The sequence below is a fragment of the Larimichthys crocea genome, chromosome XIX (assembly GCF_000972845.2).
Source record: "Larimichthys crocea isolate SSNF chromosome XIX, L_crocea_2.0, whole genome shotgun sequence".
Classification (NCBI taxonomy): domain Eukaryota; kingdom Metazoa; phylum Chordata; class Actinopteri; family Sciaenidae; genus Larimichthys; species Larimichthys crocea.
Window position 1 is genome coordinate 8,138,182 of NC_040029.1, and position 18,822 is coordinate 8,157,003.

General features: G+C 46.2%; 1 protein-coding gene across 2 annotated transcripts; it reads left to right on the top strand.

Moving 5' to 3' along the window:
- The first annotated feature begins 4,301 nt into the window (after window positions 1-4,301).
- Window positions 4,302-17,889, top strand: LOC104929102 (probable ribonuclease ZC3H12C). 2 transcript variants are annotated; one of them, XM_019271149.2, is made up of 6 exons: window positions 4,302-4,574; window positions 11,794-12,665; window positions 12,751-12,890; window positions 12,983-13,217; window positions 13,339-13,445; window positions 13,550-17,889. In XM_019271149.2, exons 2-6 carry the CDS (start codon window positions 11,854-11,856, stop codon window positions 15,142-15,144), a joined length of 2,889 nt encoding a protein of 962 aa, XP_019126694.2. In that variant the 5' UTR covers window positions 4,302-4,574; window positions 11,794-11,853; the 3' UTR covers window positions 15,145-17,889. The 2 variants fall into 2 exon arrangements, with proteins under 2 accessions (XP_019126694.2, XP_027147499.1); XM_027291698.1 differs by lacking the exon at window positions 4,302-4,574 and adding an exon at window positions 7,295-7,461.
- The last annotated feature ends 933 nt before the right edge of the window (window positions 17,890-18,822 follow it).

Genomic DNA, 18,822 nt, shown 5'->3' on the forward strand with positions numbered 1-18,822 from the left:
GTAAACTCCGAGAAAAAACATATCCACCTATGTGGGCCAATAGCGCAGACTGGTAGAGCGCCGACTGTAAGCGGTGAAGTCGTGGGTTCGAATCTTATGAGGTGCCCTGGCTTTTGAGGGCTGCGTCCACAAGGAAGAGTGTAAACTCCGAGAAAAAACATATCCACCTATGTGGGCCAATAGCGCAGACTGGTAGAGTGCCGACTGTAAGCGGTGAAGTCGTGGGTTCGAATCTTATGAGGTGCCCTGGCTTTTGAGGGCTGCGTCCACAAGGAAGAGTGTAAACTCCGAGAAAAAACATATCCACCTATGTGGGCCAATAGCGCAGACTGGTAGAGTGCCGACTGTAAGCGGTGAAGTCGTGGGTTCGAATCTTATGAGGTGCCCTGGCTTTTGAGGGCTGCGTCCACAAGGAAGAGTGTAAACTCCGAGAAAAAACATATCCACCTATGTGGGCCAATAGCGCAGACTGGTAGAGCGCCGACTGTAAGCGGTGAAGTCGTGGGTTCGAATCTTATGAGGTGCCCTGGCTTTTGAGGGCTGCGTCCACAAGGAAGAGTGTAAACTCCGAGAAAAAACATATCCACCTATGTGGGCCAATAGCGCAGACTGGTAGAGTGCCGACTGTAAGCGGTGAAGTCGTGGGTTCGAATCTTATGAGGTGCCCTGGCTTTTGAGGGCTGCGTCCACAAGGAAGAGTGTCGACTCCGAGAAAAAACATTCTCACCTGTGTGGTCCGATAGCGCAGGTTGGTAAAACGCCGACTGTAAGTGGTGAAGTCGTGGGTTCGAATCTTACGAGTTGCCCTGCCTTTTGAGGGCTGCGTCCACAAGGAAGAGTGTCGACTCCGAGAAAAAACATCTCTGCCTGTGTGGGCCGATAGCGCAGATTGGTAGAGTGCCGCTTGGCGCTTCTGAAGTCATTGGTTCGAATCTTACGAGGTGCAGTGAATTTTGAGGGCTGCATCCAAAAGGAAGAGTGTCGACTCCGAGAAAAAACATCCCTGCCTGTGTGGTCCGGTAGCTCAGTTTGGTAGAGTGCCGCCTGTAAGCTGTGAAGTCGTGGGTTCGAATCTTATCAGGTGCAGTGGCTTTTGAGGGCTGCGTCCGAAAGGAAGAGTGTAAACTCAGAGAAAAAACATCTCTGCCTGTGTGGACAAATAGCTCAGATTGGTAGAGCGCCGCTTGGAGCGTCTGGAGTTGTGGGTTCGAATCTTATGAGGTGCAGTCAGTTTTGAAGGCCAACACCCAAAGTTTAGACGTAAGAGCGCTCACGGTGAAGGTCTCACAGCTCACTGGATAGCTCAGTAGTTGATGCTGCTGACTTTGGCCCGGAAGACTCGTGTTCGAATCCAGCCTGAGATACATGGATGCTTTGGAACATCATCTGGCTAACCTCTAAACAGCGTTAGTCCAGAGTTCCAATAGATGCGATCGGAAACTGAAATCATACACTACAGATTCACGAGGTGCAATAAATAAATCTGCTACGGCAAGGGGGAGCCAGGACGACAGGTCTGACGGGGGGTGATTACATCATCCCCCATATTATAACGAGATCTTTGGGTACCAAGCCCCAACATACGAGTAAATGACTTAGGTTAGTCAGGGACCTGAAGTGAGTGTAAAAGTATCCACGTCCTTCAGGTAAGAGTAAAGTACCAAGTGAGTACCTATGAGTACATCTGATAGCGTGATGATCATGCAGTTTCCAGTCGGTAAAGAGATAGATAGGATAGTTAAATAGTGCCCAAATGATGGGACAAGCAAACATGTTTTTTCATTTACTTACTTACTTACTTACTTACTTACTTACTTACTTACTTACTTATTCATTCATTATTCTTACTGTGAATAAGTAAGTCACATTTGTTTTTTACAGACAGTCATATTTGACAAGAGATTATGATAAGTTAATGTTAAGATTATGATATAACTATAATCTATTAATAATCGTATAATTATGTATGTGTTATGTGTAAAAAAAGAACGAAAAAACATGTTTGCTTGTCCCATCATTTGGGGGTAACCCAGTATTTAACTATCCTATCTATCTCTTTACCGACTGGAAACTGCATGATCATCACGCTATCAGATGTACTCATAGGTACTCACTTGGTACTTTACTCTTACCTGAAGGACGTGGATACTTTTACACTCACTTCAGGTCCCTGACTAACCTAAGTCATTTACTCGTATGTTGGGGCTTGGTACCCAAAGATCTCGTTATAATATGGGGGATGATGTAATCACCCCCCGTCAGACCTGTCGTCCTGGCTCCCCCTTGCCGTAGCAGATTTATTTATTGCACCTCGTGAATCTGTAGTGTATGATTTCAGTTTCCGATCGCATCTATTGAACTCTGGACTAACGCTGTTTAGAGGTTAGCCAGATGATGTTCCAAAGCATCCATGCATCTCAGGCTGGATTCGAACACGAGTCTTCCGGGCCAAAGTCAGCAGCATCAACTACTGAGCTATCCAGTGAGCTGTGAGACCTTCACCGTGAGCGCTCTTAAGTCTAAACTTTGGGTGTTGGCCTTCAAAACGGACTGCACCTCATAAGATTCGAACCCACGCCTTCAGAAGCTCCAAGCGGCACTCTACCAATCTGAGCTATTTGTCCACACAGGCAGAGATGTTTTTTCTCTGAGTTTACACTCTTCCTTTCGGACGCAGCCCTCAAAAGCCACTGCACCTGATAAGATTCGAACCCACGACTTCACAGGTTACAGGCGGCACTCTACCAAACTGAGCTACCGGACCACACAGGCAGGGATGTTTTTTCTCGGAGTTTACACTCTTCCTTGTGGACGCAGCCCTCAAAATTCACTGCACCTCGTAAGATTTGAACCAACAACTTCAGAAGCGCCAAGCGGCACTCTACCAATCTGAGCTATTTGTCCACACAGGCAGAGATGTTTTTTCTCTGAGTTTACACTCTTGCTTTTGGACGCAGCCCTCAAAAGCAACTGCAGCTCACAAGATTCGAACCCACGACTTCACCGCTTACAAGCAGCGCTCTACCAATCTGCGCTATCGGCACCACATAGGTAGTGATGATTTTCTCGCAGTTTACACTCTTCCTTGTGGACGCAGCCCTCAAAACTGACTGCACTGCATGAGATTCAAACTCACAACTATACAGCTTACAAGCAGCACTTTACCAAACTGAGCTATAGATCATTGATCACCTGTATTTTCCACTCTTTCGTTTGGATCTAACCCAACCCCCGGAGCAGGACGACCTGCTTAACAGATTTTGAGTCTCTCTCTCTACATACACTCATATGAACATTTATACATTCATTCATATGAACAAAGATTCGAACATGCATACATACGAACACCACTGAGCTATCCAGTGAGCTGTCAGACCTTCACCGTGAGCGCTCTTAAGTCTAAACTTTGGGTGTTGGCCTTCAAAACCAACTGCACCTCATAAGATTCGAACCCACAACTCCAGAAGCTCCAAGCAGCGCTCTACCAATCTGAGCTACTTGTCCACACAGGCAGAGATGTTTTTCTCTGAGTTTACACTCTTCCTTTTGGACGCAGCCCTCAAAAGCCAGGGCACCTCGTAAGATTCAAACCCACGACTTCACCGCGTGCAAGCGGCACTCTACCAAACTGAGCTATAGGTGCAGCTGTAGTTGCCACTTTTTCTTTTTGATCAAATCTAACACCCCCGAAGGTTCAAACACACGACTTCAGTCCTCAAAATTGTTTCCAAAACATTGACTTAACATTATTACAGTCTTTTTCCATTCAGCCCTGATTTCTTCACATCACGATGACGATTATTATATTAATACAATAATATTATTTGATTATGTCCTTTAAATCAAAGATTAAAGATTCACACAGACACAGCTTTTCTGCTAGCTCGCAGAACTAACTGAATACTCTCCACGTCTCACCCTCTCTTTTCAAGCATATCAATTCATAAAGGCCATATCTGGATCGGTTGTAGTTTGTCTGCTCTCGGCTACTGTACAAAAAATGTCGGACTCCATGGAAGAGGACCCACTGTCACTGTAGATAAACAAAACACATATTCAGGAAATTTAACACAAATAAAAACATACTAATTCAATTCCTGTAAAGAAATACACCTTTTAAGTACACAATCTGTAAGCTTTCAGCCTCAAACAAACCTCTTCCATTAGGTCTTAATTTGAGGATTATATGGTAAATTTACAAATAATATTACAAGTTTAAATGATGAATAAATGTGGAAAAAAAGCTTTTTCACGTCGAATTGTTTTTAAATTTAAATGTATACAAAATTAAACGTGCTGCCTGTATCATCTACTTCTACATATTTTATCCTGTTTTTCATTTCTAAATTTGAACGACGTTGCTTTTATTTTGAAACAGCGTGTGAGGAGCGGAAGTCGCCTCCCTGCTCTCTCCCTCCAGCTTGACGCACCTTCGGCTGGGTCACGCTGCAAACCCGCCGGATGTTTTGTCGCCAGTATGTGACGGGAACGTTTGCTCGTTTGACCACGAAGCTTAAAAAAGAAAAAGAAAGAAAGAACCGAGCGGCGGCTCCGGTGAGCGGGCCCTGAACCCGGTGAGTACCCGCACACGGCGTTTAGGCGTGGGGACCAGTTTGGTGGAGGAGCTGCAGGTTGGTGTGGGTGAAAGCTGCAGCGAGGTCGTGACGGTGTTGGTTTGCAGGGACCGTGCACGCCCCTGCGCGCTCTCCCACCCCCCGACAACCAGTGAGGACTGTAGCCGCTTCAACAGGCGGGGGATGCGGCTGCTGCTGCTGCTTTGCACCGGTTTGACTGGAAATCATGTTTTTTAAACGCAGTGTGGAGGAAAGGAGGCCTCATGGAGACCCTGCCTGCCTGCCTGTCTGTCTGTCTGTCTGTCCTCCACCTGTCTGCTGTTTGTCTGTTACACAATAGTCAGCAGGGGCTCCCTGGAGGAGGATTAGAGCAGCCCAGGTTTGGTTTCACAGCTGATTTGCAGGGAGGAGGAGGAGGAGGAGGAGGAGGAGGAGGAGGGAGCAGCTGTTTTTTATGTCAAACATCCTCCTTAAACTTCCAACCATCCTCCATCACTATAAACTTTTCACCTCAGGGCCCCAGTTTATATTCTTTGCAGTTTATAAGAGGTGAAACCAGCCAGATCTCCCCTCTGATATGTCTAATTTATCATTACAATGACGTGCAAAGATAAGAAGTGACTCCTGTCCACAAAGGCTTCATCTGTTCAGCTGCCCACATTATGAGTATTGATTTGAACGCCACGTGCAGAGTGTCGACTTAAAATCTGGACTGGTTTGCTTTCTTTCCTCTTTAATGCAGAGGTCAGCGGGGTCATGTGGGCAGCAGGTCTCCTTCTGCTGTTTAGACCTGGGTGCAAATCATTTTTAGTATTTGTTTTAACCTGACAGATGGGATCCACACACACAAAAGTCTTTTTTGGCCTGTCAAAAGAAGCAAAAACAGTTTTTTTAACAACTATTTTGATGATAAATGAATCATTTTTAGTCATTTAAAAAAAAAGAAAAAGTAAAAATGACTCTGTGACAGCTGAAAAATAAGACATGAGGTAAACATGATCAACATTTCCTGACATTTTGTGGAGCGAACAAACCGATTAATAGTCCATAATAAAAATATTACATTAGTTTGACGCCCGTGAGCTTCAGTTTTTCTGGGATTTTCCCCCTCGTCTGTTTTCCTCTGAAAAACACTGAACTATGCGGCTTCTCGTCCGCCAGGTCTTATCTTCATCATCCTGTTGCTGCAGCAGTTGTTGGCAGCGGCACACACCTGTTTGTTGGACAGATGGCGTACAGAGCGCTCCTCTGTCCGTGTGTTTGGACGCCGTGCAGCTGGTCAGCTGTTCTATCTATCACCCTTATCTGAGCACATTCTTATTTAATCAGTTGTTTTCCCGTCGATGCGCTGAAAGGACATTTTATTTTATTTGGCAGGTCGGGCCGAGAACACGCACTCAAACTCCACGAGCTGCTTCTTGTTGTTTTTGATTTCATACCAACTTCAGGCTGCCAAGATAAATTCTGCTGGATATGAATTCTTATCTCCCTGAAATAACATTTATCTTGGCAGACATGTTGCCCTCTCTATCCGCCACAGTGTCGTGTACTCGGCCTTTAACTTACACTATTGTTGAATGAATCCATGATTTTTTTAAATTATCGATTAAGAAAAGTCAGTTATATTTGATTTATTATTTATTCCTCATTTTGATCATTTTTTTAAAGCGTCTTCCTACAATAGTGTGATCTCACAAATCCTCTTGTTGTTGCGTTTCAAGAGCAAAGTCCTCGTTGTGCCCAGCAGCAAAACAAACATAATCCAACAGGGTGCGTTTGATTTGATCAGCTATGCAAAATGCTCTTTTTTTATTTGCATTAAAACTGTTTTGTTTGAGATGTTTGTGGCTTTTCTGTATATACGACACGCCTCCGTTCGCCTGAACTAAACAATTTGAGCACATCTTCACGAAGAGTCTCAGTAATGATAAAGAAAATATCTTCGAGATGTTAAACCTGATGTTTGATGTGCCTCGTTGTCTGCCAACTTGTCAATACTGTATCTACATCCTGTGTGCATATGCCAAACATGCCTCGGTGGATGTGACTTTATTTTGTTCAGCTTATTTGCACACGGGCCCCCGTAATCTCATAAAATAGACAGAAAGGCAAAGATTTGTGCTTCCGAGTCATCTGCCCGAAGTGTGCTGCAACAATGAGGAACACGTCCCCCCTCTAACATAAAACTTTTTGATGTCCTCGCCCCCCACACTCGTCCCTTTTTCCTCCTTTCAACCGGGCCACACTCTCCTCTTTCCGCCTGCACTCTCTTAAAGGCCACACTAGTCTTTCAAGCTCAGCCTTGGTCTTTTCTTTCTGTCTTCAGTCCAACCCCCCTCCAGCTCCAGAGACAAAGAGAGAAGAGTGACTGTGGAGCTCTGCAGCCAGGTGTTGTCCATTGCTGCCCTGGGCCGTAATAGCACCAGCCCCTCACACTGCAGCTGCCCTCCCCAGCCTCCTATTGTGTAGCTCCATTGTTCAGCCGCCCACCCCTCGTTGATTCATCGGCCACACAGGGGAAGCCCTTTCAGGCTGAGTGTGTGCGTTGAATACGCGTGCCTTGGGGAAACTGGGTGTTGCAGGCCTTCGCCCGCAGCCACTCCTCCTCTCTCCCCCTCCCCGCCTGCACCTCATTGTAAGGCCGCCGCGCTCTGATTGGCGGAGAAGCAGCCACTCTTAATCGAGGGAATGGCAGACATTGTTGGTCCATCTGTTCTGCCACTCATTGTCCAACTTTGCCTGCTCGTGTGGAGGACACTGATGCTCTGAAGGGGGACTTTTTACTCTCAGTTTTCACCTGCAGTGTTTCTCCAATCTGGTTCTTGAGGATTTAAAACCTGCAGAAATGAGCTAACCTACATCACTTTTACTGATCTTTAAAGATCTGGTAAGTTGAGTTTTTTTTGATCTGTCTGATCCTTGGGATGATGCAAAAGGCCCTTACTGTGCTCTAGCTGTATTTCCTGCATGACCGGCTCCAGCATTATAAATGACTCTTTACGCTGACCTGCTAAAACTCAACCTGAATTACTGGATTCTCCTGGGTTGAGTGTAAAGAGGGGACAGCTCAGTCTCCATGTCTGATGACGGTTTAGGATGTCAGGAGTTGGTTTAACCACATTGTAACAGTGTCAGTCTGCAGCTGTTACGCCGACGTTGCAGTTGTTTGAGTTTCAGTGTTGATATGAGACATGACGGGGGTGGTGGAGTCTTATCTGGGTTATATGAGGCTGGAGGAAGCAAACAAGCTAAAGATGCTAGCCTCAGAAAGTGTGTGTGTGTGTGTGTGTGTGTTTGCAACTTTCACATCTGATGTTGTGTGTGTGTGTGTCCTGCTGCGTCTTTATTCCTGCTCTGAGTGTGTGTGTGTGTGTGTGTGTGTGTGTGTGTGTGTGTGTGTGAGACACCAGTTGCGAGTAGCGCTCAGTCGACATCTGTTGCCCTGCTGCTGTCGGGGAAAGCCTAGCGCCCCCGTCTACATGCACCAACACACACACACACACACACACACACTCTGATTATTCAGCCTGGGACGGCCCCCTTTTCACAATAAGTTTTGCACAGTGTCGGGTACGCAGCGATACACCGCCAGACAACCCCCTCTAGTCCTCCCTGTGCCCCTCCCAGCACCCCCATTCAAACCCTCTCTCTACACACACACACACACACACACACACACACACTTCTTCACAAAGCTCCCACATACAAAGCGCTGTAAGGACTGTGTTACATATTCATTACTGGCTCCATCAAAGCCAAGCACTGCCGCTGTGTGGGAGCTGATGTTTTGAAAGACGCGCACCGCTCAGGTCGCTCGCTCTGCCGTTGGTCCATTAAAGATGAGGTCTGATACCACAATTCGGACCACACGGGAAGATTTTTAAACTGTGAAAAGAGCCACATTTTAAAGAGGCTTTAACGGCGACGAGCACTTTGTGCAGTCCAAAGATAACTGCTCATCATCGTTATGTTCCACAGGATTGTGTGAATTTTCACTCAGATCTAGTTGGTTGAAGTCAAAAAATCTGACATTTTATTAACAAAATAATTAATCCAAGATAAAAATAATTAGTTGTAGCCATAAATGACATGATCATGAAGCTGCATTGTAGAAGTCATTCAACTTTGATGCTGATTAAGGCTGAAATATTCGATTTTAGCACTGATAGATCCTGAATCTTGGCACCAATCCAATTAAAACACATGCAGCTGTACAAGAACTTCATTAAAAAAGTTAAAAAAATTAAATCAAGGCTTTTAGCTGACTGTTTTATTAAAATTTTATTGATTTATTGCTAACTTGTTTTTTTATTGTAAAGCACTCTGCGATTTGAAAGGTGCTACATAAATAAAGTTATTTATTATTCAGAGATGCACAAAATTACGACTCTGACCAGATATCGGACTCCCAAAAGTAGTGAGGGTTTATTTAGGGATCTGATCTGCTGATACTGCTGTAGTGTTTGGACGGTGAGTGCAGAATATGTGACATCATTTAATGTTTGACTTAACGAGGTCAGTGTCAGCACGTCTAGTCTGATGACGAGCCCTTCTGCTGAGAAACAGTTTGACGTTAATTCACACGATTTTGTTGCAATCCCACGAAAAGTTGTCAGAGAACTTCTCAGTCGTCAGTTGTGTTTGCGTCCTTGATGTGATGTGATGTCATGCGTGCGCCGTGGATGATGTCAAACCTTTAGAGAGACATAAGAAAGATGGTTCGGCTGTGTCAGTTCACTCCACAGCAGTATGAGTCACATTGTGTTCATGGGCACCATCAGCGCCCACATCGGTTGATGCCAAGGTCCCGGTCCTAATCACTCCTGCAGCTTTATTGCTGTCTTGGGTGGCGAGGTGGGTTGCCAGTGAGGCACACTTAAGCCCCTCCCTCCTCCACACCAGACCTTTTGTAATCTCTGTGTGTGTGTGTGTGTGTCGCCGACTCAACGCCGCAGCCTCTGTCTTGGCATTTGGAAGGGAGAGAATGCTTTCAACAGCTGTAGCTTAGCAACAGTAGCTCAGCCGCGTTGCTAGGCAGCCCCCTTTTTTCATAAAATGCGCACTCACTCCACCCCTCTCTCTCTCTCTTCGAACCCCCACCCACCCCCCACCCTTTAAGTCACTTCCCCTTCTCCATCATCTGTTTTGTCCAGATAACGCGGGCTCGGGTTCTTGTTCTTCTCCCGGGTTGTGAGATGTTGACCTGCTTCGGGGAAACTGTGAATGTACATTTCGTATCCATTGAAATGCACGAAACGAGCCCAACAGTGAAAGATACATCTGTGAGACTTTACCCGACGTCAGAAAGCCTGAATTTCCTGCAAACGTAACTCCGGTCTGCTCAGAAAACAGCAGTTTCTACAGATCAACGTATCAGTTTCATGATCTCAGATTAACGTACCAAAGTGCTCCTTGTAATTTGTGTCCAGCTAAACCTCTGACACCAATCAGATTAGCCTAACCAGATCCCACGTCTTCAATGCCCCTCGGAGTGACTCGGCCACCCCAGTGGGAAGAAGCATATGGACCTTAATTACCAGGTAGAATGAGGAGGGGGGAAGGGTCTGTCTGCCCCATCTCTAACGGCTCGCTGTCTTTTTGTAAACGGCTCACCCTCTGTCCCCCTCCCCATTAGATTAATGTGCTGTGGCGTGGGCCTGTAAAAACACAGAGGCCAGACTTAAAAAAAAAAAAAAAATGCGGGAGTCCATTAATTAGGGTGAGAGGCCCCCATGGCTCTTTGTGTCCGCCAGCCTGTGTCTCGACGGAGTCCCCAACTGCCCACGACAGCAAGTCTGAGCCAGTGTAAACATCGGCTCAGAGCCCTACAATGTCAGGAAGGTTAAGGCGAAAAATATTTCTACAATACCAGTCAATGTTGACTCTAAATTATCATATAACAAATAAAGCTTAAATGCAAATCACTTTGCACTTCCCAGGCATTACAGTTGATGTCATGCTTGTTTTCAGGACACACACAGAAGATTTGCATAAATATCTTGTGATATTTGTTTTTTATGTTGTAACGAAGTGACTCAATTTATCCCCGAACTCTAGTCTTTAATCACAGCCCGGGACTAAACCTAAGCATCGACGACAGATAAAAAAGAAAGAAGCGTGTCATCAATAAAACAAGTCAAACTAAGGCAGAAGACATGGAGTTGCATACAACTTGAGGCAAAACAAACAACACATTTACTTTCTATGGTCAGTTGGAGCCAGTGTAAACACTTCCAGAGAAGTTCAGGCAAAAATATTCTGTGGGAAAAAAAAGGTGAAACATCAGATTTCCCTAAAGTAACAGTCAGTGTTGACTCTAAATTATCATACACAGTACCTGTACAACTAATTTGCTGCCCTTAGGTGACACAGGGGAATGTGTGGGCAGTAGTAGTAGTTTGGCTTTGGTTGATAACCAGCCTATTTCAAGCCTAAACTCTAAATCTTCTTGGCCAAGCGCTAATAAATATTACAGCATAAGACATCAGAGGCTCCTGAACACTTTCTTTATTACAGCATAAGACATCAGAGGCTCCTGAACACTTTCTTCCCCCTGACCCCCACCATTGACTTCCAGCGATTTCTCCACAACAGTAACAATAAAGCCTGAAAGCAGATTCTCATCTTGCAGGCATTCCAGTTATCAGATATGCCTGTTTTCACCTGACACCAAGAGAATTTGCATAACTATCTTATGATAAGTTTTTACACGTTGTAATGTAGCAGTGCTTTGACGCCGAATGAAAATAGTAACTTAATTCACCCCCAAACTCCAGTCTTTAGTCATAGCCCGGGACTTAATCTAACATCAACGACAAACAACTGTGCGTCATCAATAAAACAAGTCAAACTAAAGCAGAAGGAAACACTTTAAGAACAAGTAGAGGACAGGTAACGTTGGAGTCTGTTGCCACATGTAAAGGCAAAAGGTGAACTGTCAGATTTTCCTAAAATAACAGTCAGTGTTGACTCTAAATTATCATGTGACAATAAAGCCTCAGTCCCAGGCATTCCAGTTGTCAGACGTCATGCTTTCCTTTCACCCGAATGTTCAGGCAAGAGACTTCTCATTGTTAAAGTGATGTCTCAGCTCGGAGAACAAGAGCTTTTTATTTGCTGATCTTTAGAAAAGACTTTACCTTGAACTTTCGGAGTTAGTTCAGGCTCTGTTGTTGGGTTTTCACGCTCACTCGAGCTTCCTTTTTTGTTCTCTTTTCAGGCACCGATGAGTCGAGCTTTGTGAGAGGGCAGCAGTCAGCTGGATGTCTGTGACGGATCCATGGGCCAGAAGGACCATGTGGAGGCAGGAGCAGGCCACATCCTCGACCTGGGGCTGGATTTGGAGTATCTCCACGTAGCAGGGGCTGACCGGCAGGCTGGCGGCGCTGACGGGCCCCCTGCTATGGAGGAGCAGGAGGAGAGCTCCGGCAGCAACAGCAGCACCGCCAATTCCCCTACACCCGCAGCGGTGGAGGAAAATGCTGGGTCTGATGCAGAGTGCGAGCCGGCGCCGCCTTCCAGCGCCACCCTCGCTGCCGGCCCCGACCCGGATGGAGGAGAGGGAGGGTTAACTCACATTAAGAACGCCCACCAGCCGCTTTGTCGGACCCAGTGTGTGGACTTAGGCACTGAGGGTCCTCCTGAACCCCCTTCTGAACTCTCATCAGAGCTTGAACACGACACCCCGGTCAAGTCGTCACCCGGCTCCCCATGCAAGCACCCACCGGAACCCTCCACATCATCAGAACCAGCGTCCGAGGCCAGTGGAAAGGAGTACCAGGCGAAGCTGGAGTTTGCCCTGAAGCTGGGCTACTCTGAGGAGACGGTGCGACTGGTGCTGTCCAAGCTTGGCCCGGACACCCTCATCAACGACATACTGGGAGAGCTGGTCAAACTGGGCACCAAGTCAGACAGCGAGCAGCCGGCTGCATCTTTAGCGTCTACCTCATCGTCTTCGTCCTCCTCTTCCTCTTGCGGCTGTTCCGAGCTGCTGGACGGGCAGAGATCGGACTCGCCATGTCCGTCAGACCCTCCGTGCGATCAGGACAACCTGCGACCGATCGTGGTGGACGGCAGCAACGTCGCCATGAGGTGAGCAGAAGTGATGACTTTTACATCATCGTGTGTTTATCGCCCCCCAAAATGTTCATTTGTTATTATCTTATGTCTCTTGTAGCCATGGCAACAAGGAAGTGTTTTCCTGCCAGGGCATCCAGCTGGCTGTGGATTGGTTCCTTGAGCGTGGCCATCATGACATCACGGTGTTTGTGCCTGCGTGGAGGAAAGAGCAGTCCCGCCCTGATGCTCCGATAACAGGTCAGTGCTCAAGGCTGTCTGACACATGAAGACTACTCCGGCAGAGCATTTTCCTCAGAACCTTATCATAAATATCCTCCCCGCCAATACAGATCAGGAGATTTTGCGTCGCCTTGAGAAGGAAAAGATCCTCGTCTTCACTCCCTCGCGGCGTGTCCAAGGTCGCCGCGTGGTTTGCTATGACGACCGCTTCATTGTGAAGCTGGCCTATGAGTCAGACGGCATCATCGTCTCCAACGATAACTACAGAGACCTCGCTAATGAGAAACCAGAGTGGAAGAAGTTCATTGATGAGCGGCTGCTCATGTATTCCTTTGTCAACGACAAGTAAGTGCTACTTGGCAACCTTTAAGTCCGAAATAGGTGACATATGTGATAAAAATACTTAATTTTGACTTCACGGGGACTTTAAACTATAACTGTCTCGTCCTTTCTGATCGTCTCTCAGATTCATGCCCCCGGATGACCCTCTTGGTCGTCACGGCCCCAGCTTAGACAACTTCCTGAGGAAAAGACCCGTCATGCCCGAGCAGAAGAAGCAGCCTTGTCCATATGGTGAGAACATTTTTCTGTTTAATTTTGTTTTTACTTGGAAAAGATTATCAAGGTGTTTTTAGAGCTTTACGACGCACTAAGACACCTTCTGTTTTGCACTACAGGAAAGAAGTGCACTTACGGCCACAAGTGTAAGTACTACCACCCGGAACGAGGCGCTCAGCCTCAGCGTGCCGTCGCCGATGAGCTGCGTGCCAGTGCCAAGACCTGTGTTACCACAAAAAACCAGGGGGACGCCGGGCTGGTGAAGAGCCACAGTGTGCCAGCTGGCAGCATTGAGGCGAAAAAAGGTGCTCCGAAAAGGCAGTCGGACCCAAGCATCCGAGCTCTGTCGTACAGCGATGCCGAGGAGAAGCTGCTGGCAAAAGGGAGAGCAGAGAGCCAGAAGAGCAGTATATGTGGCAGTAGCAGCAGCGGTGGTCTAACCATGTCTCCAGCCCCAGGAGGAGGCCCTCCATCTGGTCTTAACCTCGCCCAGGAGCAGCAGTCCAGAGCAGCGACTCCTCATGGCCTATCAGCCCCCAGCCATGACCTTTACCCTCACTGTGAGTCTCCAGACTTGAGCTACTACTCGGTAACGCGTGCCTACTCTGGCCTGAGCCTGTCGTCCAGACGAAGCCCAGACTGTCGCTTCCCCAATGACACGGACCTGCGGCTGGGCTCGATGGGCTCAACGGGGTCTGAATGCGGCAGCGAAAGCAGCGTGAGTTGCGGTAGCAGCTGCGACTCGTACAGTGAGCGGCCGTGTCCCGGATGCCCTCCAGATGCTTTACTGGAAGACAGCGTCCATTTTGCAAATCCCCACAGCCGGCTGTACCCCCACCACACCGCGTCAAACCATGAACTTTGTGGTCTTCATCCGGCCGATTACACAAATATCCAACACAGCCACTCGTCTAACACCGGAGTACACAGCTACCATCTGAGTGTGGCGCGTGGCCAGAGTTGTGCCCACGATCAGCCTTCACCAGAGGCCCCTCCAAAGCGCCCTCTCTACCCCTTACCGCCTCACCTCCAGCACCAGCCGCTGGTCGCTCGCTCCAGCTGCCCAGGCGACTATCACTCCCTGCCCCAGTCCAACCCTCACCCTCCTGGCTCTCCTCTTGGGCGCTGCCTGGGCCCCACACGAGCAGAGAGTGTGTCGGACTCCCATCTGTACGAACACCTGTCAACGTCACACCATCACCACCGGACAAAAGCTCTGCCCAGCTGGGACAACTACTACAGGCAGCCTCCATTGCCGCCGTCCAGGTACGAGCCGTCTGCCTATCAGAGCCTGCCAGACACACGCCAGTCGTCCTGGCACGCCCCTCCGTGGGCACAAGACGGCTACGCCCAGCACCACTCCTCCCACCCAGCTCTCCACCCGTCCCCGACACACTACCTAAACCACCCACCGCCTCCAGCCCACTCCCCTCACCCGCCTCATCCGTCAGGAACTCCCCTCCCACCGTATCCACCTCACAGCACTCACCTTTCGGTGCCCTCCCACGCTGCTCCCTCCACCTACATGCCACCGCACCCGGATTCCCCCGCACACAGCCGCTACGGGGACGCGAGGGAGAAAGTGTACGTCAACCTGTGCAACATCTTTCCCTCTGAGCTGGTGAGCCGGGTGATGGCCAGGAGCCCTCACATCACCGACCCGCAGCAGCTGGCAGCCGCCATCCTCGCGGAGAAAGCCCAGACAGGCTACTGAAGAATGAAGGAAGACGTAACCTCCCGTTGGAAAACAAACCGTTTGGGACACTGGAACGCTTTTGGATTGTCTGTTTCTTATGACATTACTGAGACGATGCATACGTTTCAAGGATATAAAATGCTAAAGATAATCCAAAAATCCAGCTCTGGTCACTGCGCAGCGACAACTAAATCAACCTTAGTGTGGAGAGAGCGAGTCATTCGACTCTGACGTAAAAAGTGCGACTTATGGAGATGTTCTGCCCGCTTATTCTTTTATTTATTTCATTAGATTCACAAAAAAAACTACAAATTCAGGCACTTTTCGTTTGTTTTACTGCCAAACCATAACTGAGTGAGTTGCATACATCCAATATGACTGAAATGAAGAGTTACTCAATCATTTCACCACCTTTACGGCCAGATTGTGATGTAGGGACTACACACACACACACACCGTATGTGCATCGTACTCACTCTCAGATTTTAAGTGCTGGACCGGTGAGATTACACACTCGTCATGTGGCGGATCTCCCACCAGGTACTTCGCCCATCCATCACATGACCGTCTTTGGCCGAGGCCTGTGTATTATATTAGTCTCTTTCTGTGCGTGTGTGTGTCGTGGGGGTTTTTCCATGTTGACAACAATGGGTGTGTGAAAGATGGTCGTCTTATTTGAGATGACGGTCAGAGTTGTAGCTGTAGAGATGGGTGACCCTGTCGTGTGTACCTTAGTTTTAGTAAGGGACATCTCTCTCTCTCTCTCTCTCTCTTTCTCCTGCTATCTCTCTCTCTCTTTCTCTCTCTCTCTCTCTCTCTGGCCCTATATTTTGGGTCATCTCTGGCATCTGCTACAGACACAGCAACATCTGCACATCGGTAAATCAACATGTATGTAGTGTAAATATATTTAACAGCTGTGCTTTTTTTGGCCAACGGCCTGTGCTGTCGTCTGTAGCAGATCCCAGCTGAATCCATGCTAGACGGAGAAAAACCTTGTTTGATACAAATTGTATCATTAAGTAAGTCGCTGATGTTATATACAGTACATGGACTTGTTGATCTATATTTATCAAACACTCTTGATGTATTGCTATATGATGAAGTGCATTGACAACAGTTGCGTTCCGATCGAGATGTTCCAACTTTTAATCTTGTGGAAATTGCTTTGAGACAATTATTTCACATGTGTTATGAAACTAAAGGAGTCGTCTGCCTACTTTAGGCGGCATGACTTCTTTCTTTATCTGCGCTTTTGGGTTTGAAGCTGGCTTATTTTCTACAGGAGCTCCAGTTAAATCACATGTACAAAATATTTAGTTTACTGTTTTTGTTTCCGGTAAGGTTGGGGTCGGTTCATTTCAAGTTTGTTTTTTTTTAGCTACTTTATTATTAAGTCAGGAAATATTTAAATATCCTTTAAAGTCACATATAAAATTCTTGAAATAGTAGAAAATGGATGTTTTATCATTAACTAATCTGTTTTTATTAAGTCATAAAATTGAGTGGATGGACCCCAACCATGTTTTATATTTGGGTCAGTCCCAATATGCCGTGGCGGCCACTTTGAATGTCTAATGCAATACCGAAGCTCTGCCAAGTTTTTGGAATCAGTGAAGAAATAATGACGACAACTGCGACAAACGTGTAAAGCTTTGAGATTTTTAAGCGCAAAATATAAAATCATTTCCTTGGCCACAGTGCGTTAGCTCGAAACTTTACCACAAGGAGAAAATATAACCGCTGAGGCTACCTGAGCACTTACGTAACTAACATTTCCGACCTGATCTGATCTGTTCAATAGTCCAAACATTGTAATTCAGACATGTGTTGCACTTATTAGTTGGACGTCTGAATGCAGCATTAGTCGTTACCAAGATATACAGACAAATTAAAAATGTTAATGCTAACTGTTAATTGATCTGGATTATTTAATAATAAGTGTTCACTGCTAGCTTTGGTTTGGAGTGTAACGCAAGTTCAAAGTGGCCGCCAAGGAGTGAAAGTCTACAGTGAGCTCGTCACACAGTTCATCACAAGCCAGCTACATAAAGCCCATTGGTTTCTTTCCTGTAAAACGTGTTACGTTGTACAAATAATGAATAATTGTACAAGGACACGTGCCGTTGATGAGAGAACCTTTGTGTGTATTGAAGAAGCGCCTTCTCTCTGGCCTCCTGGCACTGTGTGTCAGTGTGGCACCTGAGCGTGGGCCCAAAGTAATGCCTCTTCATGGCATTGTGCTTATGACACATCCAATACTCTGAACTATGTTCAGCTAACTGTTATGCATGTTTTGATTTTGATTTTGTTTTCTGCATGTTTCCTTGTGTTTAATTTGTGTATATAGCTGTGTTTATGTGACATGATGTGCTGAAGCTGTTGAGATGCCTCTTGACTTACTTATACACAAACCGGCTTGTTTTTTCTGCTCGTTAATGTTTAATTGGATCTATTATTTGATTTCAGTACAATACAAAGTCAAGTTGTTTTCTCTAAGGCTTGACGTGTACTCCAAAGGATCTGGAAGCATGTTTTTCTCCAGCATTTGTTTGCTTTGGAAGTGCACTCAGCTGTAGATAGTGATAATGGAAACCATTATGATAAATTGCTTTGCTGTGCTGTAGATATCACGGGCCAGTACACTCTAATATAATGAAAATCCTCTGTTTCACCTTGCCAGCAGAAAAACTGTAAGCAACTGATTATTGTAACATTTTCACCTGTAACTGTGATTGTTCATTAAAGAGTACTGCTATAAAATGTGTGGGATCCATTGACTAGTAGTTAAGAGTAAAAGTGACTAAGTCAATTTTTAGTTATTACAATTAAAAGTATAAATATTGTATATATTTAGAACTCTCTGTGCTTTACTACATTCTGTACTGTATTATTTTACTGCAACAGTAATAGATTACAGAGCAGTACAGTGCCGTTTCCAGAAAAGTTGGCATGCCGTGATGATATGCAAAGCATTTAAACCACATATGTGATTGTAAACAGCACAAAGACAAACTTGAAATTTGATTGTGTTTGAAAACTTACACCGCTCACGAAACGTTAGGTCCAAGACGACACCCAACAGTCAAACAACAGTTCCTTGCCAATGCGAGGCTTCAAACGGGATGCACCCAGGAGGGAAGGTTGCAATAAGTCGACTAGTGAACAGCATGAGACGATGTTGTCAAGCTGTAATCGAAGGACACAAGGTTACTGAGACGTTGACATTTTTTTGTGACTGCTGTTAGCTCTGGCTAAGAAATGACCACTGCATGCTCCTAGTTAAACGCCCTACTTTCACGATGTAATATCACTGAAGGGTGAACTTTTTCACTTTTTCCATAAATTTCACCCAAAAGCCAAATATTTCCTAACATTCTGTGAGAAGTGTATATACTTAAACTACCAGAGTACAGGAATGTAATTCAGAATAAATTTGCATATGTCCGAGATTAGCTACAAGCTAAAATATGACAGTAAGACAGGAGGTGAAGTTAAAACAAACTCTGCAATCGTTGCTTCGAATAGAAAATATAGGAATAGGAACCTCTTAGCTCTGGTTTTGGAACAGGTTCAGGATTCAACAATACAGTCCACAATAAAAATCAAATTGTGAATAAACCTACCAGTCTGTAGCTGCTGTATTTTAACGTCTGTCATCATGGTGGTACTTGGAGAGATGCTTATTTCATCAAG

Coding starts and splice junctions, on each gene's coding strand:
- LOC104929102 (XM_019271149.2), top strand. CDS start 11,854: ATGGGCCAGAAGGACCATGTGGAGGCAGGAGCAGGCCACATCCTCGAC. Junction 12,666..12,750: donor GGCAGCAACGTCGCCATGAG/GTGAGCAGAAGT, acceptor TGTCTCTTGTAG/CCATGGCAACAAGGAAGTGT. Junction 13,218..13,338: donor TATTCCTTTGTCAACGACAA/GTAAGTGCTACT, acceptor ATCGTCTCTCAG/ATTCATGCCCCCGGATGACC.